At 38.5% G+C, this 9,753-nt stretch overlaps 2 protein-coding genes across 2 annotated transcripts; both read right to left on the bottom strand.

The window, feature by feature from the left end:
- Nucleotides 1–2,727: 2,727 nt before the first annotated feature.
- Nucleotides 2,728–5,368, bottom strand: LOC102202862 (uncharacterized). The gene is made up of 2 exons (XM_005731453.2): nucleotides 5,110–5,368; nucleotides 2,728–4,395 (listed from the first exon to the last, which is right to left on the bottom strand). Exons 1-2 carry the CDS (start codon nucleotides 5,180–5,182, stop codon nucleotides 3,746–3,748), a joined length of 723 nt encoding a protein of 240 aa, XP_005731510.1. The 5' UTR covers nucleotides 5,183–5,368; the 3' UTR covers nucleotides 2,728–3,745.
- Nucleotides 5,369–6,148: 780 nt separating this feature from the next.
- Nucleotides 6,149–9,467, bottom strand: LOC106456190 (DNA polymerase III PolC-type-like). Its single transcript, XM_013910409.1, has 3 exons — nucleotides 9,192–9,467; nucleotides 9,008–9,059; nucleotides 6,149–7,033 (listed from the first exon to the last, which is right to left on the bottom strand). The coding sequence occupies exons 2-3, from the start codon at nucleotides 9,057–9,059 to the stop codon at nucleotides 6,498–6,500; spliced, it is 588 nt and encodes a 195-aa protein (XP_013765863.1). The 5' UTR covers nucleotides 9,192–9,467; the 3' UTR covers nucleotides 6,149–6,497.
- Nucleotides 9,468–9,753: the final 286 nt, after the last annotated feature.

Here is a 9,753-nt window from a genome sequence, read left to right as displayed (position 1 = left end):
ACATTTAGAAAAGAAAATAAGAGAGAAAAAATACTATACAAATTACATACAAAAAAAACCATTCTGATTAATTTACATGTTGAAAGGGAGTGGGAAGAAGTACACACTTATTTAATCCCACCCCTTTGCCATAAATTATCAGTTAATATTTAGTCAGCTTCCTTACTGATATAATTTGTAATAAAAATAGCGAACAGATTTCTGATATACTTTATACTATAATATCACATCATGAGTTTTTTGTTTGTTTGTTTTTAAATAGAGACATTCACTTAATTTCAATATTTTCCTTTTCTTTATAGTTTGAGAAGATCATATTTTCATAACTCTTTTTGAACAGTTTTATGTTTGGACATTGCTTTAATTCCATATTCAGTTTGTTCCATAGTTTCACTCCATGAACAGAAACACAAAAGCCTTTTCTTGTAGTACGTACCTTCATTGTTTTGAAGTTACAAAAACCCCTTAAATTATAACTTTCTTCTTTCAAAGAAAACATACTCTGAATATTACCTGGCAGTTCTTTATTTTTTACTTTGAATAGAATTTGTGCTGTTTGGAATTTCACTATATCGTCAATTTTCAATATTTCAGACTGCAAAAATAGTGAGTTTGTATGTTCCCTATAACCTGCATTGTGGATGATTCGAATTGCTTTTTTTTGAAGAGTAAAAAGTGAATGTAATGTGGTTTTATAGTTATTGCCCCAGACCTCTGCACAATAGCTTAAGTATGGTGAAACCAGTGAACAGTAGAGAATATGAAGTGATGTTCTGTCAAATACCTGTTTTGCCTTGTTTAGTATTGCAATGCTTCGTGATACTTTGGAATGAATATATCTTACGTGAGCTCTCCAGTTAAGTTTTTCATCTATTATTACCCCCAGAAATTTATTTTCACTGACTCTTTCAATATCAACACCATTTATTTGAATCTTTGCATTTGTATTTAAACTACTATTTCCAAATAACATAAGATTTATTCAAATTTAATGATAATTTGTTTTTATCAAGCCAGAACTTCACTTTACTTATTTCATTAGTCATATCCTCCAATAAATTCTGCAGATCATCACCAGAGCAAAAAAATGTTTGTATCGTCAGCAAAGAGAACCATTTTTAATACACTGGACATTTTCTTCTTTTGGGACAACAGCTGAAGCTGTCGGACAGGACGGGTATTGAGACTGTCTGAGGGTATATAGAGCTGAACGGGTAAACTTCACTTTGCGGAAAAAAGTGAGGGAACTCATGCAACCTAATGGATTTTTACACCATTTTCAAATTTTGAAATCACTCTGACATGTTTCCAGCTATTGGTTGTACTCCTCATTGTCCTGTTAGCTGTTAGTAGCGTAGTAACTTGAAGTGTTACATTAGGAAGGGTATCTGGCATAAAAACTGTGCCAAATCAAAAACTCAGATCCATCCGCTGTGGCAGCATCTTGGGGAAAAAAGAAAGCAGCTGTAAATACCTCATTCAGCAGTTTTCAATGTGCATGAATTCACGCAAATAACTCACGGCAATACTTCACTTTGTCTTTGGTGTGAACGCAAAAAAAAAAAAAAAAAAAAGGTATGAACCTTGTAGTTTGGGAGAATTGTTACACCTCGAGAATCATAAATGCATACCGAGTCAAACATCTTGTTTGTCAACTAACAATTATCTAAACCTGCTTTAAGGTACTTATTGTAATTTCCTCTGTTTTGAAAGTGTTTTTAACACCTTTTAAATTTAAATGAAGCTTTCAGCAGAATGTAAACAATTGATCGGCATGACTTTACATCCAAAACACTGATATATTTTTTTGTTGAAGAAATATAAAGAGAACCTTAACCAGGGCTGGACGGCAATTTTGTGTAATACCAATTTGTACCACAAGATGGTGCATCAGCGTAACCTTTGTTTAACCAGGCAAGCCATTAGAACAGTTTGTACAAAGGCATTTACTGGTGAAATACTGCCCCCTGGTGATAAAGGTTTTAGTTAACATTTGCTGCAGTTTAATTACAAAAAGTACCTTTAAAAGATTTTTTTGTCTTTTTGTACAGTTGTACAACAAAATGCTGCATTGAATTTTATACCTTATTGTATTGGAGAGATTTTTTGACTGTTGTTTGTAACGATTAATCAGCACGTGGCGATACATATGAAGTAAATGGTTTTACATGTTTATTATAATAGCTAAACAGGTTTCTTTTCCTAAAATATAATCTCTTTTGGTGACCACTTTACAACATGTTGGTGCAGTAGTAATAGTAGATTATTTCGGTAATGGTGCAAACTTCTGTGTAACTTTCCGGTTCTAGTACCAGGGTCGATCTGAATTCACTCAATAATGATGTGCACTTTCTTCTCGTAGTAGTTTTTATAGGCTCTCAACTCAAATATTCAATGATAGGTCCTCTATCAGCCTGCCAACCTACCACTGAACACGTTTTTCAGAGTGAGTGAAGCCGTGTTAATGCTTTATTATCACGCTTGTGATGTAGGTTGATTGTCCCCAGTGCAGATGCGGTAAACCTTTACTTGTTTACTGTTGTTTTTTTAAAAAAAAGAAGAGTATTAAGAAGGATGTGAAGTTATTTTTAGATCACTTTTCTTGATTACCTCAAATCATCCTTCTGTAGCTCAAAACACTGTTAACGAATCATCTCTTGTTTGCCATGTTTTCATGTTATCTTTGTTTTGTGGAGTACTGTATTTAATGTAACTTCTGATTTAATGATCATGCACCTTTTTGTTGCCGATCTTGCTGTAATTCACATTTTCACTTGAATACTGGACACCTGACGTTTGTGGCTCTTTTTTTCCTTACTGTAAACTAATGACTTTCAAATACAGTTTGCATTGTTTTCTTTAACCTTTTAGGGGAACATTTACTAGAATATGTCTGTAGTCAGGGCATGGTTGAGTATTTTTGAATGTGGTGATGCTGTAGCATGGTACTGCAGAGAACATGTATGTAAAAACGGTTTAATAAAGCCAGGTTCTGTTAACCGTACGGTCTGAACTTGTTTTTTATTTCCTGCCTCTGGAGCATGAACATGAACAACACACACAGACTTTTACAGCCCCCCCCTGTGTGACAGTACTGTATTGTAGCAAGTATTTCTATTATATCATAGAAATGTTTGTTATAACACAATGTCATAGAGTGGCAAATGTGTAGCAGACTGGGGTGACCTGATGATGTTCTCCACAGCCTCCCTGGAAAGATCAAAGCCTTAAGAGAAGGGTGTGTCTGTTATGCTTTTGAGGATATTTGAATGGGCAGCAGGTCAGACCCAGGACATGCTTATGAACACCTCAGTGTCAGCCCTGAGGAGCGAGAGGGGAGGGCGGTGTAGGCATCTCTGATTGGAATGATTTACATGCTAGTGAGCAGAAAAGAGCATGTGAGAGTATACAATCTGGAACAGAGTAGAAATGCAACACATTTATTAATGTCGAATATAGCTTTCTATAGAACACATTGAAACATTAAGTATATGAAGTTTCTTTTGTCATAAAGCTGGTAGCAAATATCTGAATATAATAATGAAAGTAAAGCTGCTAGGTCAACGATGAGTAAGGCATTTTAAAATTTACCCCACACTGCCTAAGGCTCGACCACTTATGTTGTGTTGTAGAAAAGTGCAATAAAGCTTTATTTCCTTATATCCAGTGTACAGGCTTTCGTTATGTTTACTTATTTTCTTTTAATATTAATTTCTTAAGTCTCAGATAATGAATTAAAATTGTATCAGGTTCTGTTATGATCCTCCGTAACCGTCACGGTCTGTTTGAAGTGCTCCCACAGGGGGCGCTGTCCTGGTAGTCTGCAGTGCACTTTGGCAACTGTGACAGGTGTTTTGTCGTCCATGGTGTCCAGAGTAAATCTGTGCCTGCAGATCACTTCCGGCTTGGGCCGAAGAACATCATACAGTGCCTGTAAAGCCCGCACGTCCTCCAGAGCATCATGGGCCTTGTAGCTCACGCCCAGCAGCTCCCTGACCAAGTTCTCCTGTCGAAAACTCTCCAGCCCATAGTCCTTCAGCACCTCACGTGACAGCGGCAGAGTGTCAACGTAACCTGAGACCAAAGACTCAAACTCTGCTCTGAGACTAAATTCATCTAGCGCGCGAGCCAGAAGCACACAATCAAAGCGGCGAATGTTGTGGCCGACGACGAGAGGGCGGCCGAGCATCTGAAGGAAAGCTATAAAGGAGACAAGCACCTCTCTGAGGGAGTTGGTGAGAACAGGCTGCTGGTGCAGGTACAGCCTCTGCCTGTGAACCTTGAAGCCAGTCACCTTGGAAGCTCCTCGCTGCATTCGACAGCGAGGGACGACGTAGAGGTTCAGCGAGTGGCCTCCACTCACCGCAGCCAGCTGGACGATCTCACAATTTGGATCTAGAGGAATAAAACATGAACACTTTCATGTGCTTCAAATTTAAATGACTACCTGAAGATTTTGTTTGTTTGTTTTTTAGCAGAAACAAGAGCAATTTTAAGAGCCAATAAATGAAAGTAAAATAAATAAAGAAGAAACAGAAAAAACACCCTCAAGTAAGTTAATAATTGTTGATGTTGCACAGTTTGTTTTCCACTGTGCAGCTTCCTGCAGCAGACATGGGCTTAGCATAAATGAGTAAAAAAAAATAACTACAAATAATAAACCTGAGGGACATCTGTTTGTGTTTTGTCTTTGAAAGAATAAATAACTCAGCCATTATACTGGAATATGATTTTTAAATAATCAAATATCAGTCCAAATCTATATTATAGCTTCAACTTTCTGTTCTTAGCTCACAGGAGTGGTCTTTTGCTGCTGTAGCCTTCAAGGTTCAACATGTTGTGCATTCAGAGATGCTGTTCTGCACATTTTCGGCTATTTAATAGTTGTTTTTTTCTTTTAAAGAAAAGAAAAATGACCAAAAAAACAAACAAATGAGCTATTGAATATTTTGGCTCCATTTATCTTCCATACGTGTGTGCACGGTGCGCTTAGTGGGTCAACCGTGTGTGTCTTTCCAACTTTTAACCGCAGTTTACAACATTATCACCATGATACAGTTTTATCGGTCATAATAACTCACGTAAAACAAAGTTAGAGTATGACCGTACCCAGTCCAGTCGTCTCCAGGTCAAAGAAAACCAGCGACTGTTGAGCGCCTTCAGCTTCCTCAGTTTTTTGCATCACGAATAAATAACTTCCGTTAGTGAGAGCAACGGAGAGGTTAGCTAAAAAAGTCCAAAAGCGACTATCATCATTGGCCTAAAGTGTTTAGCGATAAAACATTACATTTGGTCGGCACAGTTCTACTGTACACCGAGTCTGTCAAGCTTTCCCCGCCATGTTTTAAAGCACCTGCGCAGTGACCGACCGGAAGCTTGAAAGTTTCAAAACAAAAGCCTCGACGAAAAGGACCATATTGGACCATACAATGAAGATACATGAAAAACACAACTAAAAAAACTCGCACGCTTAGGTATAACATGCAACTGAAAACCGAGAAATAAAGAACCTTCCCATTTAACTTTTTTTTTTGTTATTTCTTCCTCTTTGGAGCTAAAAGAGGCCACACATACACATGAGATGTCAATGGAAACCCAAGGATGTCCTTATTTTGTACATCAGGACTTGGTAGGGTAGCTTACATAAGTCAAATGATATAGACCAAAAACAAATGCCCATTACAGAGGACATAAATGAATAGGCTGGTTCTAAGGAGGATATATTTGTTTGACATACTGATTTTTTTCTGCGTGAGTCATGCAAAAATTTTGAATAGTACAATGCTCCCATCTATAAGAGACAAAAAGATAGCAAGTCATCTATACAAATTACAAGCTATGTTGGGCTCCACCACTGAGTGTAGAAAAAATAAAATAAAATAAATCTTTGATATAATCATTGGTGTTAACCAGCAAGCCCAAGGTTCACAACTATGCCCTCTAGAGAAGAAGACGTGTGTAATTGGTTCCATATGCTTGTCTGTCTGTCTCTTTGTTAGCAGTCTAGCTTCTACGGTTCTCAAGAAATGAAGAGTCAGCTGAGACAGGATACGGTGCAGTTTAAAGGTGTCATTTCCTGCTCTTATAGAAACCTGGGATAAAACAGAATCAGTGGAACCTTAGAAACCACAGAGAGACACTTTGTAGTAGCAGATCTTTTATTAAGGCTGAGAAAGATGTGGGTAATGCTCTTTTTAAAAAAAAAAATATTTTGCAGACCCATTGCATTTTGGTCCACAGAGGCTACAAAAAGGCATCAATGAGATCAAAGGGAAACAGAAAAGGAAGATTGCACTGCATGTGACACATTACATTACATTTAACAGTAAATAAGTTAAATCTTGATAACTTATGACCACACATACTCCATTTCATTTGTTCCTGTTTGTCCACTGACCTGAACATAACAGCTTTAACATTATTTATTTTATTTATTAAAATTATTTAATATTTTTGCTTTGTCTGATAATTTCTCATGTATTTCTTTCAGCATTTTGTTAATACACCCGGACTGCCCTGAAGGTACAATTGGAGACGCTAAATGTGGTAGGTCTCCAGGCCTTGTACAGCTCCTGCAGCATTTTGGCATCCTCCACAGCATTATGAGCGTCGTAGCTTTTTCCCAGGAAGCGCTGGACCATGGACTCCTGGGAGTAACTGCTCAGACGAAACAGGTTCTTGCTAAGCAAGAAGGTGTCCAGGAACCCAGACACCACCTGTTGGAACTGCTGCAGGAGGGAGCAATTCTGCAGCCACCTGGTGAGCACAGGTGCGTCGAAGCGCTTTGCATTGTGGGCCGCCAGCAGCACTGGACGGTGGAAGGAGCGCAGGAAGGCGATGAAATTAGTGAGAGCCTCGGCAAGAGGGATGGTGTCCACGGGAACCCCGCGGAGAAAGAGGCGGTTGTTGCTGACGGTGAAGCCCGTGACACGTTTTGCGCTCTCTGTGAGAGGCTGGCGGGGGAGGATGTAGACATTAAAGATCCTGTCTTCACAGATGGCGCCGAGCTGAATGATGTCACACACCGTGGTGTCTGAAAATAGAAGACGGGACAAAAGGAAAAACAGATAACCACAAGTTATAATAGAACAGTCTTTTTGCAGAAAGCAGTGCAACATGAACAGGATGGTAGCTTTCCATTTAAAAGCAATAGTTTGTCAGGTTAATATTTCTATCCTTGTCAAGACTTAGATGAGAAATCTTACACCACTCTTAACATCTGTCACTCACATGGATACCTTGACAGAAATGCTGAAAACAGTACTGGTGGGCAGATCTATCGCAATATCGATACCAACACTGGTATTGGATCGATACTGACACAATCGTATGTAGTTAAAATCCCAACACTGTTGTGTTGGTGTTTATTAAAATGTACTCAGGAATAAGCAAATTTATGATAATTCAGCTAATAAATCATGACACACAGCTCTGACCTACATAAGCTCCCCTTATAAGTTAAAGGTATCGGTATCGGCAATACTGCTCTTAATCCACTTGGTATTGGATCGATACCAAAATTTACAGTATCGCACAGCACTAGAAAACAGACAGTCTTGAGGATGATACAGAGCATGCAAGTTTTTGTGTGGTTAGTTTTCAAACAAATGGGAGAGGTGCCTAGACATACATTTGTGCAGGAGTTGGGGCTCGAACATTCTCTTTGTTGTGCTGGATGATAGTTTCTGCACCTTTCAGGATGTTACGCCTGATAGGGATAACCCTTCTTTCTATTTTGTGAACTGAACAGTTTTTCCTTCACATTTCAGGGCTGCTTCCAGATTGAAATGACTGAGTGTGAATCAGAAGATGATGGAAAACAGCTTATTGTATTTTCTGGATGCAAGTCCACTGGAGAATTACGCAACATTAAAAAATGGCCGGTAGATGTATTAAACATAAATAAATAGACAAAAACACATAATGTTTGTTATCAGGAAGTGATAACAGATAATCACTCCCTATTTGTAGATTACAGTGAAAATGAAAATATCATCAGCTGCTGTTGTTAATCTTCAGCTCTCTGCGTGCTGTTCTTTTTGTCCTGCAGGGCTGTTTGCTGATCCCGCTTATACTGACGTCAGTAACACGCCTCTCTGCCAAGACGTGTGACACCAACATGCCTGGCCTATGAGGCCATTCTCACACCCACGCTAGCTCAAATCACAGAAACGAAATCAGCATCTGGTTTCATCTATGGCGTGTCTTATGTCCCAACGATGACAGGAAATATAATTTTGACTGACTTCCTAACTGAACAGTGCTGTGGTTTCCACTGACTAATCTGCTGAACTCTTTCTCAAATTAACTGCAGCCATGCAGTCCTGAAACACGAGTGTGTATTTAATGTTAAATGTACTGTTCATATGATGCAGAACATGTATGATACTAGCACGTGGGCACAGCCGTGGTTTCTGTGCTTTTTGTTTGTTTGTTTTTTGTTTAAAGCTGCCTGACACTTTTTATAATCCCTCAAAGAGAGCTTGAGGAAACGGAAGGCTGACAAGTGTAAGATTAGCTTAGACAGCAGTAAAAACAGAAACGACCACCCTCCTTATCGCGTAGAGTAAGGGCTTTACATGATGTGCGTGTGTGTTGGCAGGTAAAGCCTTCAGATTGGATTGTAAAGACATGATGGATAATATCAGTACATTTTTTATGTGTGAACAACACAAGGTAATGTAGGGGATCACTGATCTAGGAAGTTTGTCCCATAAAATATATATTTATTTATTTTTTAAAACAAAAAAAACTAAGTGCAGCAGCGGCCGTCTATCAAGTAAATAAAGTGATGTTTTGGTGCTTAAAGCGTGTTGTAATTCTGTTTTGGTAAATTGGTGAACGCAGTATTAGGCAAGGCACAGAGTTGCAACTGCATGTAACTACTGCTTTCATTTCATTGACATCCAGTGATGCTGAGGTTTAAGTTACTCCAAAAAAGCTCTATCTAAAATAACATAAAATAAAACAAAATACAACAAGAGACGTTATATTATTAGATTATTACCTAATCCAGTGGTTTCCAGGTCAAAGAAAACGACAGTTCTGTCTTGAGCCATCTGCAGATGAAAAATTAAAACAAAACAACAACAAACAACAACAGTCAGTGTTTAAACGGAACTTTTTTAAAGTTAATTTTGCCTCCTCAGTCACAGCTGTAGTCAGTCACTGAGAGCGTGTATTGAACTCACCGTGCAGCCTGCAGGTTGCTGTAAGTCTGCTGAGCCTTGTGACAGATGTGAAGTCAGCTGGAGAGAATAAATGTACTCATGCGGACTCCTCAGGGAGGGCCCAGCAGGTGAACCCCCGCCACGACATTTCACAACTTAAAACTGCGCCCTGCTTTCATTTTAGTGGAAGAGAAACTCTTTTTTTCTTCCTTCTAACCAGTCTCCTTCCTGCTCGTTCGGCCCGAACGTCCGTGAATGTGCCAGCGGTAGAAACACACTCACACGCACGTTTCTCGGTAAACGTGGAAACTTCTCTGCTGTTCGTTCACTTTCATTTTTGAGCCGCTAGATGACACACGGTTTTTGTTCTACGGCAAACCGTAGATTTGAATAGCCTATGTTATATAAATGAATAAATAATAATACAGTGACTGTATGACACAAAATACAAATATAAAGAAATTCATATTTTTAAAAAGTTACACTATTAAGCGAAACTTTAAAAAGTAGAGTGTGACCGTAATGATTTTGAAGTAATTTGAAATAAAAAGTTTTTAAAAAGCTGTTAAAGACGGTAAAAAAC

The sequence above is a fragment of the Pundamilia nyererei genome, unplaced genomic scaffold (assembly GCF_000239375.1).
Source record: "Pundamilia nyererei isolate P.nyererei 1_Seehausen unplaced genomic scaffold, PunNye1.0 scaffold00043, whole genome shotgun sequence".
Classification (NCBI taxonomy): Eukaryota; Metazoa; Chordata; class Actinopteri; order Cichliformes; family Cichlidae; genus Pundamilia; species Pundamilia nyererei.
Note: the sequence above shows the minus strand (reverse complement) of the source record. Positions and strands in the feature narration are given on the sequence as shown.

What these genes read in the sequence shown, in the direction of transcription:
- LOC102202862 (XM_005731453.2), bottom strand. Translation starts at nt 5,182, where the DNA reads ATGCAAAAAACTGAGGAAGCTGAAGGCGCTCAACAGTCGCTGGTTTTC. An exon ending in CCTGGAGACGACTGGACTGG is followed by an intron (nt 4,396 to 5,109) that starts GTACGGTCATAC and finishes TTATTCCTCTAG; the next exon opens with ATCCAAATTGTGAGATCGTC.
- LOC106456190 (XM_013910409.1), bottom strand. Translation starts at nt 9,059, where the DNA reads ATGGCTCAAGACAGAACTGTCGTTTTCTTTGACCTGGAAACCACTGGA. An exon ending in CCTGGAAACCACTGGATTAG is followed by an intron (nt 7,034 to 9,007) that starts GTAATAATCTAA and finishes TTCTATTTTCAG; the next exon opens with ACACCACGGTGTGTGACATC.